This window comes from Plecotus auritus (genome assembly GCF_963455305.1).
Source record: "Plecotus auritus genome assembly, chromosome: 6".
In the NCBI taxonomy this organism is placed as follows: Eukaryota; Metazoa; Chordata; class Mammalia; order Chiroptera; family Vespertilionidae; genus Plecotus; species Plecotus auritus.
In genome coordinates, this window is record NC_137773.1 from 53,934,138 (window position 1) to 53,953,268 (window position 19,131).

A 19,131-nucleotide genomic window follows, 5' to 3' on the forward strand; every position below is an offset into this window, starting at 1 on the left:
CCCATCTAAGAACAGGGCACTGTGCAACTGCAACTACTATATTCAATATGCCTTCAGCAAATTATTCAAACTGAGCCTTAGTGTACTCGTCTGTAGAAAATGGCATGCAATAACTGGCAGTAAATAATAGTGTGAAATGTGTGTATGTGGAAGTTCCTGGTCTAGTTTAGGTACTCAATAAATACTCGCTTTTTAAATCTTCCTTTGGGTCTGCTTATTATTGAAACATCAGCCTCAAACATACACATCTTTTGTTATCCTTTTATTTTTCCAAACACAGATAATATAGGAACTTCAGTTGTCCTAAGACACACTTGTCACAGGTAAAACCAAAAGATGATGATTTCTTTTGAGAATTGTTACTTGTTTTCAGATCTTTCTTCCTACTCTATTATTTTTTTAAATTGGTAAGTTACATAAAGATTTACAGCACAAATTTGAAAACATCTCAACATTTGCAAAAATAGATGTTTGTCATTTTATTACCCTAATCTTATAATCCACTATTTAGGAGAGCATACTCCCATCTGTTATTCATGAGCAATATGGCGTACTCTGCCTGGGATCAGAGATATCACAGTGCAGGTTCTCAGCTGGGTAAGTGTTGGAGTCGGAAGGAAGAGCTATACGAATTCAAGCACGTAGATAGACAGGAAAAGGCTCTCTGGTGATTCTGATAAGGCAAGTATACAACTCACTACTATTACTTGGTTTGGATTTATTATTTTAGGAGAGATTTCCATACAGTTTGCCTTCTAAAAGTGGACAGGGTTATGCTTGTTTTCTATATCATTTTTTATGTGTCTATAGCTTTTTACAAATTGCTACTCCCTAACCTCTCCATCATGTTAATTTTTCTTCAGGCAATATATGACTTTTAATATTGGGTCAGAGATCTGTTCATGCACACAATAAGAGGGCTGATGGTCTACATTCAGAACATTCACACTTGCCCACTCCCATGAGTACAAGAACCAATGCAACCTTGGAGGAGTAAGCTGAATTACCAACTTATTTTTTTTAAATATATTTTATTGATATTTTACAGAGAGGAAGGGAGAGGGATAGAGAGCTAGAAACATCGATGAAAGAGAAACATCGATCAGCTGCCTCCTGCACACCCCCTATTGGGGATGTGCCCGCAACCAAGGTACATGCCCTTGACCGGAATCAAACCCGGGACCCCTGAGTCCACAAGCTGACGCTCTATCCACTGAGCCAAACCGGTTTCGGCCCAACTTATTTTATGTAAACAGGATAGGTAACTTACTATATGCTTAAGTAGAGTTAATATGCTCCTAATTTCTAGGTGACCACCGCAAGAGCCCACTCCAACTTGGTCACTAACAGAATCACAGCCAAATGTCCCCAGCAGCTTAAGATTAAATTCAGAATTATTTTTTCTGAGACAATTTTATAAATGCCAGTTGTAAGTATTGAAATTATTAAAATTATAACTTAGATTTAGTATAATGTGATGGCATTTTGTGGGCTAACCTGGCACCCTAAACCTTGGTAACCGTGTGTTTTTTGTTTTTTGTTTTTTTTGTTTTGTTTTGTGTTTTTTTTGTGTGTGTGTGTGTGTGTGTTTTACCAGAGTTTAGAACTTTTAATTTGTCCCATAGCTGCTGAAGCAAAATTATGATAAAACATTCTGCTTTCCTTTATACCCCAACACACACACAAAAAAACTATTTGTAGGGGAAAAAAAATGGTTTTGTACGCGGGAAGAAACACTATAAATTCAAAACTTACAGATAAAGGTTAGCTCTACCACTCATCTCTTTAAAAAGTTTATACTTATATCCAATCAAAACCAACAGGGTATCTCCTTTGAAATGTTATCTAAATGGATATCCAAGTAGACCACAGGACTGTATACTGTCTTGGAATGTCCTTAGAAGGCTCTGTCATTGATCAGGTAACAGAGTAAAAACACCAAAGTCCTTTCTTTTTCAAATGGAAGAGGGAAAGACGGGGATAGAAGAAACTATTCAAACTTTGTCTTCTTTCCTTCTCCTCCTCTTCTGCCTCCTCAGATGCCTCCTTGGAAGCCTCCTCGACCTCCAAAACCTCTCCAGCCTCTGCCACCAAATACACCTTGGCCACCTCTGCCTCCAAAGCCACCTCTGCCTCCATCACGACCCCCGAAGCCACCTTCACCCTTAGGCTTGGCCCAGTCCAAAGTAACTTTGTTTCCATCAATTTCACCATCTTCCATGGCCTCTTTAACGGCTTTGGCATCTTCCTCACTATTGAAGACTACAAAACCAAACCCTTTGGAAGAGCCTGTCTCCTGGTCAGTGACTATCCTTGCCCCGACAGAGCCATCAAATGACTCCTTCAATGTCTCTTCCATAGTCTCCTCAGACAGACCTTTGACAAATAGAGCTTTGGATGGCTGGCTTCTTGCATTAGGCGATCCTCTGGGTCCTTGCAATTCCAGCCTGATTGCTCTGCCCTCGATTTCTCTTTTAATACAGGAATTTAAAGCTTCTTTAGCATCTTCAAATGAAGCAAATTCTATAAATGCAGATTTGCCATTTTGGTTCTGGGGCACTTTGATAAATGTTGCCTTCTCAAATACTTCCTAAAGGGTTTCTTCTGTTGCACTGTAGGAAAGGTTGCTTAAAACCAGAGTTGTTGATTCACCACTCCAAGTGCTGTTCTTTCCACCTCTATGGTCTTGATTTTGACCTTTCTCTCCAGTACAGTACAGAGAAATGGATCGGCCATCTATTTCTGTTCCTTGCTTTTCTTCCAAGGTTTTCTCTGCATCCGCTTCTGTCTTAAATTCAATATAAGCAATCCCTTTACTTTTTCCATCCTTGCTGGCTAATCTGATTTTCATAGCATCTTCAAACACTTCTTTTAATTCGTCCTGAGTAACTTTATAAGGCAGATTTTTTGCCAAAAGTGTTCTTGCATCTCGATCTTTTTTACTGTCTTTTCCCTTTGGTTTTTCTAGTTTAATTTCATTGCCAAAGATGTTTAAACCAGTGAGTTCTAAGGCTTTTTCCAGGTCCTCAGCAGATTCAAAATCCACATAGCCAAACTTCCTGGACACAGCAATTCTGACATCCACAACAGCAAGATCGTTTTTAGCAAAAACATCACTGATACCCGTTTTTAATTCAGGAGCAGACTTGCTAAAGTTCAGGTTTCCAACAAAGAGATTGAAAGCCGTAGTTGGTTCTGTGGCTTCCACTTTCTGCTTCTTGGCCTCAGGAGCAGCTTTCTGTTTGGCCATTTCCTTCTTTCGTTTTCCAGGTGCTTCTTTGACAGGCTCTTCCTCCTCCTCTTCCTCATCTTCATCGTTCTCTTCATCCTCTTCATCATCCTCTTCATCTTCATCCTCAGCTGTGCTCTTCGCCTTCACAGGAACAGCTTTTACGGGAGCTTTCTTGCCTTTGGCTGGTGCAATCTCCATAGGTTCTTCTTCAGAGTCATCTTCTTCTGTCATCATCCTCATCCTCATCTTTGTCATCATCCTCATCATCTGAGGCAGGAGCAGCAGCAGTAGCTTTCATCACTGCTGGCTGAAATTCATCCTCATCTTCATCCTCATCTTCCTCATAGTCGTCATCCTCATCACTATCTTCCTTCTTGGCATTCTTGCCGTTCTTTGCTCCCTTGACTGGGGTGGCTGCTCCCTTCTTACCAGGGGTTGCTACCAATGTTTTGCCTGGTGTGCCTCCCTTCTTACCAGGTGTGGCTAATGCTTTGGCTGATGTAACTGCTGCCTTTTTGCCAGGGGTTGGCACAGCCACTGCCTTTTTGCCAGGGGTGACAACTGCTTTCTTGCCTGGTGTGGCAACCGCAATCTTTTTTGTTGGGGAAACCATCCCCTTCTTTCCTGGAGTTGTAGCCTTCTTGCCTTTTTCCTGAGGAATGATAACCTCTTCTCCACTGCTTTCATCTTCTTCATCTGACATTTCCTCATCTTCACTGTCTTCTTCTACCTCCTTTGGAGGAGGAGCCATTTTCTTGGAGTCACCTTGATTTTTACCAGCCTTTGTGAGCTTCACCATGACGGCAGCTTATGACGGTGGAGTGTGTGGTGGGTGAGTGGTGCAGATGTGCCCAAAGGAATCAAACGGCCTCGATGGCGGCCGCTGGTACTGAAGAACCGGAGCGCGTACGTCTCGCTACCAGCTAGAGCTTGAGACTCTGGTAGCCGTGTTTTAATTATGTAAGGCATTTATAAACTTTTGGAATACAAACTCCACATTATTTGGGGGTCTTCATGAATCTACAGCATTTTAAACCATCAGTAGTACAGACCAAAAATTATGAAAAAAGAAAATGATGCCTTAGTAATATACGTTCATTATTCTAGCGGAATTTTTTCTTTCTATTCTTATAAATTTGTTTCCCAGATATTATTATTATTATTATTATTATTATTATTATTATTATTATTATTATTTTGTACCAACAGGGCACACTGAGGTCAATATGGGTGTGTCATCCCTCCTTCTTTTCCTGTGTTTCATGTTCATTGATTAAAAGTCATGGCAGAAACCATGACAGGTTGGCCCATGTTCCATCTAAGAGATCAGGAGGCTATATTTGACTTTCAAATAACAGAAAAGTAGACTTTGACTATACTGAGGTAAAAATGAACAACAAAAAAAGAAAAATAAGGAAAGAAAGCAATTAGAAAGGATGAAAAGAAAGTTAGAACACCATGAAAACCACGTGTTGATGTCGGGTCCCAAGGGCAGACAGCACAAACGGAGTAAAACAAAAAACTAGACCCCGGGGAGTTGAGCCGGAAGCAAAGCCTCCAGCCAAGTGTCCACAGCTCACAGTACTCCTTAGAGAAATGAGATCCTATTTATTTTTTTTTTTTTTTTTTTTTTTCAAATTTTTATTAAGGTATTATATGTGTACATATCTTATCATTGCCCCCGACCCCCACCCCACTCCCATATATGCCCTCACCCCCCAATGTTTTGCATCCGTTGGTTACTCTTATATACATGCATATAAGTCCTTCAGTTGATCTCTTATTTCCCCCACCTCTCCCTAACCTTACCACTGTAATTTGACAGTCTGTTTGATGCTTTACTGCCTCTGTAACTATCTTTTTGTTCATCAGTTTATAATGTTTTTCATTATCCCCAAATGAGTGGGATCATGTGGTATTTTTCTTTCATTGACTGGCTTATTTCACTTAGCATAATGTTCTCTAATTCCATCCAAGTGCCTACAAATGGTAGTAATTCCTTCTTTTTTACGGCAGCATAGTATTCCATTGTGTAGATGTACCATAGTTTTCTGATCCATTCATCTGCTGATGGGCATTTAGGCTGTTTCCAAATCTTAGCTATTGTAAATTGTGCTGCTATGAACATAGGGGTGCATATATCCTTTCTGATTGGTGTTTCTGGTTTCTTAGGATATATTCCTAGGAGTGGGATTACTGGGTCAAATGGGAGTTCCATTTTCAGTTTTTTGAGGAAACTCCATACTGTTCTCCACAGTGGCTGCACCAGTCTGCATTCCCACCAGCAGTGCACGAGGGTACCTTTTTCTCCGCATCCTCGCCAACACTTGTCGTTTGTTGATTTGTTGATGATAGCCATTCTGACAGGTGTGAGATGGTATCGCATTGTTGTTTTGATTTGCATCTCTCGGATAATTAGTGACTTTGAGCATGTTTTCATGTGTCTCTTGGCCTTCCTTCTGTCTTCTTTCGAAAAGCTTCTATTTAGGTCCGTTGCCCATTTTTTTATTGGATCATTTATCTTCCTTTTATTAAGTTGTATAAGCTGCCTGTAGATGTTGGAAATTAAACCTTTATCAGTGATACCATTTGCAAATATGTTCTCCCATACAGTGGGGTTTCTTGTTGTTTTGTTGATGGTTTCTTTTGCTGTGCAAAAGCTTTTTATTTTGATGTAGTCCCATTTGTTTATTTTCTGTTTGGCTTCCATTACCCTAGGGGCAGTATCACTGAAAAAGTTCTTTTGGCATATGTCTGAGATTTTGCTGCCTGTGGATTCCTCTAGTATTTTTATGGTTTCCCGTCTTATATTTAAGTCCTGTACCCATTTTGAGTTTATTTTTGTGTATGGTGTAAGTTGGTGATCTAGTTTCATTTTTTTGCATGTATCTGTCCAATTTTCCCAACACCATTTATTAAAGAGACTGTCTTGACTCCATTGTATGCTCATGCCTCCTTTGTCAAATATTAAATGCGCATATTGGTTTGGGTCGATATCTGGATTCTCTATTCTGTTCCATTGATCTATATGTCTGTTCTTGTGCCAGTACCAGGCTGTTTTGATGACAGTGGCTTTGTAATACAGCTTGAAATCTGGTATTGAGATCCCTCCTACTTTATTCTTCTTTCTCAGGATTGCTGTGGCTATTCGGGGTCTTTTTTTATTCCAGATGAATTTTTGGAGAGTTCTTTCTAGGTCTGTGAAATACGCCGTTGGTATTTTAATGGGGAGTGCATTGAATCTATAGATTGCTTTGGGTAGTATGGACATTTTAATGATGTTGATTCTACCAATCCATGAACATGGTATGTTCTTCCATCTGTTTACATCTTCCTCTATCTCTTTTTTCAGTGTCCTGTAGTTTTCCGCATATAGGTCTTTTACCTCCTTGGTTAGGTTTATTCCTAAGTATCTTAATTTTTTTGGTGCGATGGAAAATGGGATTGCTTTTTTAGTCTCTCTTTCTGTAAGTTCATTGTTGGTGTATAGAAATGCCATAGATTTCTTGGTGTTAATTTTGTATCCTGCTACATTGCCGAATTCATTTATTAAGTCTGTTAGTTTTTTGATGGAGTCTTTCGGGTTTTTTAGGTACAATATCATGTCATCTGCAAATAAGGACAGCTTTACTTCTTCTTTTCCAATTTGGATGCCTTTTATTTCTTCTTCTTGTCTAATTGCAGTGGCTAATACTTCCAGTACTATGTCAAACAGGAGTGGTGAGAGTGGGCATCCCTGTCTTGTTCCTGTTCTTAGGGGAAATGGTTTTAGTTTTTGCCCATTGAGTATGATGTTAGCTGTGGGTTTATCATATATAGCTTTTATGATGTTGAGGTATGATCCTTCTATTCCCACCTTGTTGAGAGTTTTTATCAAGAAAGGGTGTTGGATTTTGTCAAATGCTTTTTCTGCATCAATTGATATGACTATGTGATTTTTATCTCTCAATTTGTTTATGTGATGTATCACATTTATTGATTTGCGGATATTGAACCATCCTTGCATTCCTGGGATAAATCCTACTTGGTCATGGTGTATGATCTTTCTGATGTACTGCTGGATCCTATTTGCTAGAATTTTATTGAGGATTTTGGCATCTACATTCATGAGGGATATTGGCCTGTAATTCTCCTTCATTGTGTTGTCTTTATCTGGTTTTTGTATTAGGGTGATGCTGGCTTCATAGAAGGAGCTGGGAAGTGTTCCTTCCTCTTGAATTTTTTGGAATAGTCTGAGGAGGATAGGTTTTAGTTCTTCCTTGAATGTTTGGTAGAACTCTCCTGTGAAGCCGTCTGGCCCCGGGCTTTTGTTTGCCGGAAGCTCTTTGATGACTGCTTCAATTTCTTCCATAGTTACTGGCATGTTGAGCTGTTTAGATTCTTCCTGATTGAGTTTTGGAAGGTTATATTTTTCTAGGAATATGTCCATTTCCTCCAGGTTGTCCAGTTTGTTGGAATAGAGTTGTTCATAGTATTTTTTAACAATCCTTTGTATTTCGGCGGGATCTGTTGTTATTTCACCTCTTTCATTTCTGATCTTGTTTATTTGGGTCCTCTCCCTTTGCTTCTTGGTGAGCCTGGCTAGAGGTTCATCAATCTTGTTTATCCTTTCAAAGAACCAGCTCTTGGTTTTGTTGATCTTTTGTATTGTTTCTTTGGTCTCTATGTCATTTATCTGTGCTCTGATCTTTATTATTTCCTTCCTTCTGCTTACACTGGGCTTTTCTTGTTGCTCTTTTTCTAACTCTTTGAGTTGTTGGGTTAGGTAATTTATTACCCCTGTTTCTTGTTTTTTGCAGTAGGCTTGTAGAGCTATGAACTTCCCTCTCAAGACTGCTTTCGCTGTGTCCCATAGATTTTGGATTGTAGTGTTTTCATTGTCATTTGTTGTCATGATGTTTTTTATTTCTTCTTTGATCTCTCTGGTAACCCAGTCATGGTTTAATAGCATGCTGTTTAGTCTCCATGTGTTTGATTTCTTTGGGTTGTTTTTATTGTAGTTGATTTCCAGTTTTATGCCACTGTGGTCTGAGAAGATGCTTGATATGATTTCTATCTTCTTGAATTTGAAGAGACTTTGCCTATGTCCCAACATATGGTCTATCTTTGAAAATGACCCATGTGCGCTTGAGAAGAATGTATATTCTGTGGCTTTGGGGTGAAATGTTCTGAAGATGTCAATTAATTCCATCTGGTCTAGTGAGTCATTTAGGATTGATGTTTCTTTGCTGATGTTTTGTTTAGAGGATTTGTCCAATGGTGATAGTGGGGTATTAAAGTCTCCTACTATGATTGTATTGCTGTCAATGTCTCCCTTAATATCCTCCAGGAGTTTTTTTTATGTATTTGGGTGCTCCTGTATTGGGTGCATATATGTTTACCAGAGTTATTTCTTCTTGTTGGATTGCTCCCTTTAGTATTATGAAATGGCCTTCCTTATCTCTTGTTATGTCCTTCAGTTTGAGATCTAATTTGTCAGAAATAAGTATTGCTACCCCAGCTTTTTTTTCAGTTCCATTTGCCTGGAAAACCTTTTTCCATCCCTTCACCCTCAGTCTGTGTGCGTCTTTTTTTCTGAGGTGGGTTTCTTGTAGACAGCAGATATATGGGTCGTGTTTTCTTATCCAATCTGTTACCCTATGTCTTTTGATTGGGGCATTTAATCCATTTACATTTAAAGTTATTATTGATAGGTACTTATTTGTCGCCATTCCTATTCTTTACCCCTGTGTTACTTCTTCGCTTCCTGTTTCTTTCTTTCTTTTTTTTTTTTTTTTTTACAGTAGACCCTTTAGCATTTCTTGCATTGCTGGTTTGGTGGTAATAAATTCCCTTAGTCCTTTTTTGTCTGTGAAGCTCCTGATTTCACCTTCAATTTTGATTGACAGCCTTGCTGGGTACAGTATTCTTGGATTCAGCCCCTTCCTTTGCATGACTTTGTATATTTCATTCCATTCCCTTCTGGCCTGATGAGTTTCTGTTGAGAAATCAGTTGCTAGTCTGATGGGGGTTCCTTTGTATGTAACTTTCTGTCTCTCTCTTGCTGCTTTTAAGATTCTTACTTTGTCGTTGGTGTTTGCCAATTTAATTATAATGTGCCTTGGCGTCGGTCTTTTGGGGTTCATTTTGCTTGGGACTCTGTGAGCTTCTTGGATTTGTGTGGGTTTTTTCTTCCCTATATCTGGGAAATTTTCTGTCATTATTTCTTCAAAGAGGTTTTCTATTCCTTGCTCAGCTTCCTTTCCTTCTGGAACCCCTATTATGCGGATGTTGTTTTGTTTCGTGTTGTCCCAAAGTTCCCTTAGACTCTCCTCCTGCCTTTTAATTTTTTTTTCTAGAAGTTGCTTTTCTTGGGTATTTTTTTCCATCTTGTCTTCTAGCTCACTGATGCGGTCCTCTGCTTCTTCTAGTCTACTCTTGATGCTTTCTATTGAGTTCTTTACAGCAGCGATGACATTTTTCATTTCTTCTTGGTTCTTCTTCATTTCCTCTTGGTTCTTGCTCATATTGTCGAATTTGTCTTCCATTCTTTTCAGCCACCTTATGACCATTTCTCTGAATTCTTTTTCTGGAAGGTTGCTTGCCTCCATTTCGTTTACTTCCTTTTCTGGTGATGCCTGCTTTTCTTTCATATGCGGGCTGCTTCTTTGTCTCCCCATGGTCTCTCTTCTCTGGGTGTCTGGTTATGTAGTTCTCTCTCTCCTGGGTTGATTTAAAGGCACAAAATACAGCACTACCAGGTACAACTCACAAGGCACTGAACAGGAATGTATTCACGATATTAATAACCTCCAATAAAGGTGACCACCAGAGAAAGGCAAATTAGGTGATAGGAGAGAAAGAAGAAGAGGAAAAAAGAAAGAAAGAAAGAAAGAAAGAAAAAAGGAGTGTGAAAATGAAATTGGGAAAAGGGAAAGTAAAGAGAAAAAAAAAGTAAGAGAGACAAGAAAGTGACTAAGAGAGAAAGGGGAACAGACTATATATATTGGGGATAAAACTCCGATAGAACAATCACTAATCCCAGCAAATGCCAGCAACAAGTGCCTGGGGATTAATACAAACTACAACACCAACTAATATGGATTGAGGCAAGGGAAAGCTGAAGCACAAAACAAACAAAAAAATAAACAAAAGAAGAATAAGCAAAACAATCTCACAAAAACAGCATAAAAATTGGATATAATCTACATTCAAGCAAACAACAACCAAAGGACAGAGAGAAGGACAAGTTTATGGATAGCTCAGACAGCGAAGGGAGAGGTGTATGTGGACTTGGAGCAGGGGATTAGAGATTAGATATGTAAGTAGGGTGAAATTTTAACAAGGGGTAAACAGAAAGAATAGGGAAAATCTAAAGCAGTAAAAGGGTAAGACAAACAGGACACTGAAAAGGGGGAGGTTGGGAAGAGAGTGATGGCCTAAAGGTAGAGTTGAGATAGAGTAAAACGATGCTAAAGGAAAGATAAAAAATAGAATGTAGAACCCTAATCCCAAAATAAAATGAAGAGAAAATAAAATGACACTTTAAAAAAAAAAAGATAAAATAGCAGTAGTAATAATACGGATTGAAAATAAAAATGTAATCATTAAAAAGGTAAAATCAAGTGATGAAAAAAGAAAAAAAAGTTTCTTGATTAAAAGATGCAAAAAATGAAAATAAAAAAAAATAAAAAAATAAAAAAATAAAAGGTAAAAATAAAATGTGAAGTAGTGAAGGTCATTCACTTCCTCTGTTTTTCTGTTTGGCACGCCTGTTTCTCAGTCCAGACAGTATTGCAGTTCCCTGCGATCCACTGCTCTTCGGTGTTGTAAGCCAGTCCTGATTTTAAGCAGGCGGTGTGTCTTAATTTCTCGTATTCCTTTATTTTTGATTACGCAAGAGTCAATTTGTGATTCAGCCCCTGGGTGGCAGTGTTTCTGGATTGACTTCCGGGTCTATCTATGGCCTCTCTAGGCAGTGTTAGAGCCTTCTTTCCCTGTGGCACTGCCACCGGCCTGTGGGCGTGGTCTGCCTCAGAGCTGACTCTCTGATGGTCACTCCCCGCTCCGATCCCCAGGTTCCAGAAAAACAACTTTCCCCTGCAGTCTCCCAGGGTGTCCCCAACTGGGTGATCCTATGTATTGGGCTTAGTAATCAGAAGCAAGGATTTGAAGAGGAAAAAGCCCAAGTGTGCGAACTCCAGGACTGCGAGTAAACCCAGGCACAAAGGGAGCGCACGGGCTGCGCGTAAGTCTGGACAGCCTGAAATTCTTAGGGTGTCCCTGCACTTCAGATCAAAATGGGTTGCTTTTTAGAGTGCCCTTCTCTTAGCAGCTCTGAGGACCCCTTTCCACAATCACAGATCACGCCAGCCCCTACAGCCACGGACTTTTCTAGGCACAGACTTCCCTGGTCCTCCAGCTCCCGCAAAACGCGCGTTCCTCTCTCCCGCCGGGACCAGAGACCTCACCTTATCCCAGGCGAAATCTGACCTTTCCGTGGTGGAGTGTAGAGCTCCTCTGAACCCGTGTGCTTGCGCCAGTTGGGGAGCGTTGTTCTGGGGCTCGCAGCTGTTCCTGGGGTGCCGCAGTTGTGGATTCTCAGGCTTCAGATAAGCTCCACTTTCCGGATCAAGATGGCGCAGACTCCGCGTCCAAGCCCGCAGCTCCGGGAGGGGACCCAGCCGCAGTTGGTGCTGCCAGGTCAGGGGAACCCCGTTCAGCAGTCCCCCACCTCCTTCTGGAATTCAGCTGTCTCCCAACCAGCCAACAAACACTCCTTGTGCGTCCCTCAGCTGTTCTTTCTTTCTGCTCCGGGACAAGGCTCGGAACCCGTCTGTCTATTCCGCCGCCATTATTCCCTCTCTTGAGATCCTATTTATTAAGTAAACCTCATTACTTTCATATTCACAGCAGAGAAAGAAAGAACAGGGCAACTTCTGGCAACTCAGTGACAGCTTAAATAAGTTCAGGTTCAGTTCAGAGAGAATTACATCTTTTCTTTAAAGTGAACATTATTTCCACAGCCTACTAATGTCAATTCCACAAAGCTAAGTATTTGCATCTTCACAGCTGATAAAATGCAGTAGGCTTCCTCCTCTCTGACCTTCAATAAAATTTCAGAAGAGTGGTAATCACAGTTTCAACTAAGGTTGAATATCAGAGGGATTAAGAGACAGAGGTAGGGTCAAATAAATGTTCAGGTTAGAATCAATAGACATATTTGAAACACAAAATGTGATGGAGATAGGGCAGAAAAGCAAAGTTACATTTGACTTGATACATGCTGAGGACACATACATTTGGCACTAAGAATTAAGGCATTAATATACTCTAGAAAAACAATTTTCAGTTTAAACCAAAATTCGATTCTGTCTAGACTGAATCTGATCTTAATGTACTTCTCATAAAGGTGTCAGAAGCTGTGCGATGGTTTCTTTTTTGGTTGCGAATATAAAATTAATGAGAATATAGATAGTGCCTATGAGTTCATTTATCTCAAGACGATAGAGGCTTCAGATAAATCAATCTCATAATACTCACTGAATTTGTGAGCTAAAAAGTGCTTTAAAAAATGCACAGTAGCATTGCTGTGGTTCTTTATGTGCATGTGAGACACTCTTAAAACTTGGCAGATTTCAACAAGACAGTGGTGGGACTGGTGCGTCAGGACTGGGTGTTGGTGTAAGAGGGATTGTTAGGGAAGCAGGAGGATGGTGAGGTTGCTCATTTAGAGATTTATCCCATAGGGATGAATAGGTGGGCACTTCTCCCTCCAATTATAAAAGAAATAACTTGCATCATGGCCAGTGTTGCTCAATTGGTTAAGCATCATCCCATGCACCAAAAGGTTACTGGTTCAATTCCCGGTCAGGGCACATACCCAGGCTGAGGGTTCGATCCCTGGTCGGGATGCGTGAGGGAGACAATCAATCGATGTTTCTCTCTATCCCTCTCCCTTTCTCTCTCTCTCTAAAATCAATAAAAATACATTTTTTAAAAAACAAATAACTTGCACTCTGCCTGTCCCTCAGGAGTTTCCCTCTGCTGGTGAGTCACCTTCCTACTGTCCTATTCTCACAAGTAGGCTTGACCTCCTCCCCACTGGTTGTCCTGCTATGAACAGACCCCCACTCTGTGTAGATAGGAACAAAAGGCAACACCTTTCCATCATTATGTGAAGAAACCTCCTTACGGCCAGTGTTGCTCAATGTGGAATGGGTCATCTTATAAAGAAAGTGATTTTCATGCCACCAGAAACACCCAGGCCAGTCACTGGCATAGATAAGATGCAAATATGAAGTGGATGGTTGTGGTTAGATTAGATAAGCATTTCCCATTTAAAATTTAATAAAATATGAGAAGTACAAAGCAAAACAAAGAGAGAAAAATCAGATTGGATGGAAGATTTTGCAAGGGAGAAAGAATCTATAGAATCAATGAGAATGAATCTTTATAAATTAGGATGTAAGTCCTCGTTTAAGGTGTAGACCATTGGCATTACAATCTTAAACATAAACAAATGTAACAATAAAAGAAAACCTCATGGAAAGGGACTTTGCATGAGAAAATAAGCATTAACAATAAGAATTTAACTATCGCCCTTAAAAGAATTACTAAAGAAAGGCCATACTTTGCTTGTTAGTCAGTGTCAGCTGCAATGACGTATTTCTTCTTTTTGTATTGTTAACCTTTTATAAAGCAATGTTATTTTAAATTAAGTTGGATATCTTCCATATTAGTAATATTTGTGTTAGAGGGAAGACTGAGGCACCATGCATTGACCATTTTTATTGACCTGGCTTCCTTTCCCCTCTTCTCAGTTTTTAGTCCTCAAGTTTCATTTTTATGCATCCATTGTGCAAGATTCATTTTTTAAACATCACATTTTGCTACATTAGGATTATGATAAACAGACATTTAGAAACCTCTGTACACTCCGTAAAACATTAAAATGATAGAAAATATGCATTAGATAGAATAGAAAGTGTGAAAATGCTCCATGAAGCATATTACAGGCTTTCTCACAATCCTCCCTACCACGTTGTTACCAGTGACTGAGGTGGACTCAGCACCTGAAGCATGGGGTCTGGGTGGCAAATATTCACTGTAGAATGAGGTGAGAGGAATGGCAGAATGGTTGGGAGATCATAAAGGTACATCATTGGACTATAAAGAATAAAAGGTAAATTGCTTTCTAATAAAAAAAGATTTCAAGATTTTAAGGCTAAGAAAAATGCCAGAAACTATGGTTTTAGCTCCCGTATCTGAAGAGCTTAGAAGTCATGATTCCCATGCTTAGAGCAAGAAAAAAGCTTTAAAAGCTAAAAATCAACAACTATTCTTAGACCAATGAGAGAATTAAGGTTGTAGGGCAAACCGCCAACCCAAAATCTGTAAGGACAGGCAAATACAGAGAACCACAGCCAAGGACAGCTTACCTGAAGCATAAACTGCTAGAAACACCTTAAGTGCATATTGCTGAGTGGAAGAAGTCAGCCTGAAAAGGATACATACTGATTGATTCCAATTATGTGATATTCTGGAAAAGGCAAAACTAGAGATACTTTTTAAAATCAATGGTTGTCAGGGATTTTGAAGGGGACAGAGTGGGATAAATAGGTAAAGCACATAAGATTTTTACGGTGATTAAATTATTCTGTATGATAGAAAAATAGCAGATTTATGACATTATGCATTTTTCCAAATCGATATAACATAACACAAAGAGTGAACCTTAATGTACACAAAATTTTAATAAATCATTTTGGAGATCAGGAGATACAAGGAAGCAATATGGACTGTGATAAGAGAATCTAGATGTATTCTAAGTGCATGAAACATTCACTGAATGTGGTTGGGGGCAAAGATGCTGACCTAAGTGACTCTGGAAATGAGTGCAGTCTGGAAGACTAAAGGAAAAGGAAGCGCCCTGTATTCCAGTTGATCAAGTTATTTCTCATATGGGCACAAGTTAACAATCCTGACTGACACAGTATACATGTATAGGGAACAGAACAATTAAGTGGATGCATGGCAGATGGTGGGAGCGAGGTTTCTCCCTGTTGGAGTGGGCATTTACAGATAGGCAAGAGGAGGAGGCTACACTGATTCATAGGGCAATGGATCCGAATTGGAGTCATCTGCAAGAAATCATGTTTAGTTTAGTATAGATAAAAATGCTTAGGTATAGAAATGTGTGCGTGTACATGGGTTAGTATACACATGTTAACAAAGGGGCCGGCCTAAATACCTAGCACCCATCAATAAAAAAAGACTATATCTTGGCCTGCTCTAAAGTTTAAGCACTTTGAAACATTTTATCTAACTATGGCAATATTTGTACTATAATTTATGTGAAAACCAAGATTTATCTTATATATTATCCAAAATTTATTTGACTGTGTTTGGATTCCATAGGAACTAGAGATGGCATTTTGATTTTTCAACTTTGTTATAAATACTTAAGTTACCAAGTTCCATTATCTCTCATTACCAGCTAAAAACAAAGACCTTACGGGGGCCTTGCAATTTACCCAGCAAAGGCCTGAAACTCACCTTCATGAGAACACACACACACACACACACAGCAGAAAAACAAGCCACCCATCTATCAACTAGATTCTTCCTTCAGGAGAGCAGTAGTTTTTCTTTTTCTTCTTCTATTTTCCCAAATAACAAATGCTGAAAATAACTGCCCAATAGGGTTTCAGGAAACTTTCTAGGACTCTTGCTTGAAGGAGTTTAAATAGAAAGTAAAAATACAGAGAATTTGAAAAACTTCTAAAATTGAAAGTCAGATAAAGATATATAAGAAAAGGAGTCTCTCAGGGGATTTTTAATAGACCTGTCTTAAGATTCACAGAACCATACAGTCAGAAGGAAAACAATATGCAACCTTTAATTAAAAATAGAACCTGATCCCACTTTTTTTTCAGTGCAACAAGACTACTCTACTTTAGATGGATAAGTGATTAATCCATATGCATAAGTAATTAGTTAGACTATAAACACAGTACTTTAGGGATTAGTAATACCAGAAAACCTAGAATGTGAAGATCTTTTGGAAATAGCCTTTGACAATGCAAACATAAACCCCTATCATTCTTTATGTTTATCCAACTAATCCATGATCAAACCACCAACAGAAATTGCCACATAATTTTTTTTAATCCTCACCTGAGGATATTTTTCCATTGATTTTTAGAGAGAGGGGAAGAGAGAGAGAGAAATATTGATGTGAGAGAAACACATTGATTGGTTGCCTCCTGCAAGGGCCCCAACCAGGGCTGGGGCGGGGAGGAGCCTGCATCTACAGTATGTGCCCTTGACCAGAATTGAACCGGGTCCCTTTGGTCCGCAGGTCTACGCTCTACCCACTGACCCAAACAAGCTAGGGCTCCCAAACACTTTTACTGTCATCTCGATTTATAGTTGACTAGCTTGTAAGCTTTATACTCATACTATAGATATATTCATATATAAGGCTGTTATTAACATTGTGATCCCAAGGTCACTATGGACATTTTCCAATACCAAACCTTGTAGTTATCATGTATATCCTTTATATATACCCAACCCCCAATCCTCCTGCCCCAAAATGAAAAAAAAGAAAAGTCTTTCAAATTGTCATTCAACAAAGATACGTTAGTTTAACATTATTTCTTCCCAATTTTACATGTCTAGACAGAAGAGAGCTCTTTTCAAGCAATTTAAAAATTGAAGATACTGTATATAGGTACCAGTCTACAATGCTGACATTTTCCTGCACTGGTTGTTAAAATACTAATCCAATTGTTTATGTCTACACTTACTGACTTATCGGGAGTTACTAAGAATATTGCCATGGAGAAGTGGCAGTAGAGGCTGGAATGGAACCAGATGCAGTGTTGGTGAATATGTGTCCCCTACATCCACTTGCACATCTGCCTCCTGCACCAAGGGGTGCCATGGCAGTAGTCAAGAGCAATGGCTGTCACTGCCTCAAAGCAGTAAAACACAGATGGGGGGAGGGGTGTGGATGGCAGGCAAGGCAGCCCTGGGGAAGGTATTGGTGACAGAGGACTAACCCAGAGCCTCCCTGGTCCAGGTCACAATGGAATCACTGACATCCAGGTGTGTATCCTGAGCCAAGGGCATCATGCCAGCTGCCCTCCAACTACATAGAAGTCCTGAATAGAGGAAGCATAATGAGGAGGTCATTGGAAAAGTTCCATGTGATTCACTGTCATGATTGAGAAAAAGGCATCAGAGCTATTGACAACTTCCTCAAACAAAATATCACATTGACACTAATTCATAATCAACCAATGATTTTGAAATTGTTGGAATGATTTGATAAATGTAAATGACTTTACAAGTTATAACACTTGGTAACCTGTCTTAGGATATGTCAGATAAGTTAGAAAATAAAATAATTATTTTTTAATGTTTCTTGTACATTGATTTATATATTAATTTATCCGACCATCTGGTTAGTAGTATTTTTAACATTATTTTTTCATTTTTCTCTCATCACCCCAGTCCATGAGGATAAGGGCCTATATTTATATTTGTTTGCCAGTGTATCTCCAAAGAAAAACATGTGCTGGCACATCATAAGCCTCAAAATATTATTCAGTGAATGGTTAAATAATTAAATAAACACAAACTCTACCAGTAGTTATAATTTCTCAACTCTCCCTAAATCTAATGTCAACAATTCAATTTCACAAAAATGTTATTAAAAATCTACTAAGCATAAGGCACCATGGGAATCCTGTGGAGGGTATAAAGAGGAATCCAGTTCCTGCTCTCAAACAACTTAAAATCTAAGGCTTGCTCTAACCAGTTTGGCTCAGTGGACAGAACATCAGTCTGTAGACTGAATGGTCCCAGGTTCAATTTTGGTCAAGGACACATGCCTGGGTTGCGGGCTCGATCCCTAGTTAGGGGGCGTGCAGGAAACAGCCAATCAATGATCCTCTCTAATCACTGATGTTTCTATCTCTCTCTCTCCCTCTCCCTTCCTCTCTGAAATCAATAAGAATATTATTTTTAAAAAATAAATAAAATAATATAAATCTAAGGCTCTGCAGGAAACAATATAAATCTAAGGCTCTGCACGTGGCCACACCCTATGGTACTTTAGCCTTGACAGTGGATGAAGGGTTTGGGATTTCAGGATTGTGCCTGTCCAGTGTTGTTCTAGAAGTACTGCTCCTTCACATTTGTGGTTGTCAAGTGAAGAAGACACTGTACTTTCTGGTTTTGTAAACCATAACAGCTGCTTCATCACCAACTTTGTTTTTGCTTTGCTTTTCCCCCTTTGAAGTTAGAAAATAGTATTATGCTTTTTTAATAAATATTGATGCTTTATGAATTCTGCTACATTCTGTTGAATCCCATCCTTGCAAACACGTTGGCCTTCTTGCCTAATGTGTGGCAACAAATGTGTACACATGCTGTTCATCATGAGAAACAAACGACATGGATGCTTAAAGTTTTAAACAATTCCTAGCCGACCATAGAGGAAAAATAGAAACAATTACGTTACCTCACTGGTGTCTTATTTATAATTATTCATAACAAAATAAGGTAGAAAAAACATCAGGACACTGATTTTAGTGAAATAATTTTGAGCAATAAAGACTTCTAGAATCCATAGACCATTTGTAACTTCTTCAGCTGTACAGATTTGACAGGTTGTATATGGAGAGGCCCTTTATAAGTATTAGAAGTACACCCTTCTGGGACATCCCACCAGTCACAGATGGAGGATTCTATCTACCCTTTTGATGGCAAAAAATAAAAGCCTTTACTATGATTGACAGCCAACACATCCATAACATAAGGTACAGGTACACCCAGCTGTTTAATGCCACATGCTCAGCCTCAGCTCTTCTTCAAGTGCTTGTGACCTAACTCCTAAAAATGCTGAA

The 19,131-nt window shown here is 39.2% G+C and overlaps 2 protein-coding genes across 6 annotated transcripts in view; both read right to left on the bottom strand.

Annotated features, from left to right (window-relative positions):
• Positions 1 to 19,131, bottom strand: part of INPP4B (inositol polyphosphate-4-phosphatase type II B) — a 616,104-nt gene that overhangs the window by 555,189 nt on the left and 41,784 nt on the right. The gene's annotated exons all lie outside the window — the stretch shown is intronic.
• Positions 1,991 to 4,063, bottom strand: LOC308250023 (nucleolin-like; the record flags this gene model as incomplete). Its single annotated transcript, XM_080672242.1, is given in 4 exon segments — positions 1,991 to 2,035; positions 2,039 to 2,590; positions 2,594 to 3,457; positions 3,459 to 4,063. Coding segments are annotated over 4 exon segments (2,034 nt in total). The 5' UTR covers positions 4,032 to 4,063.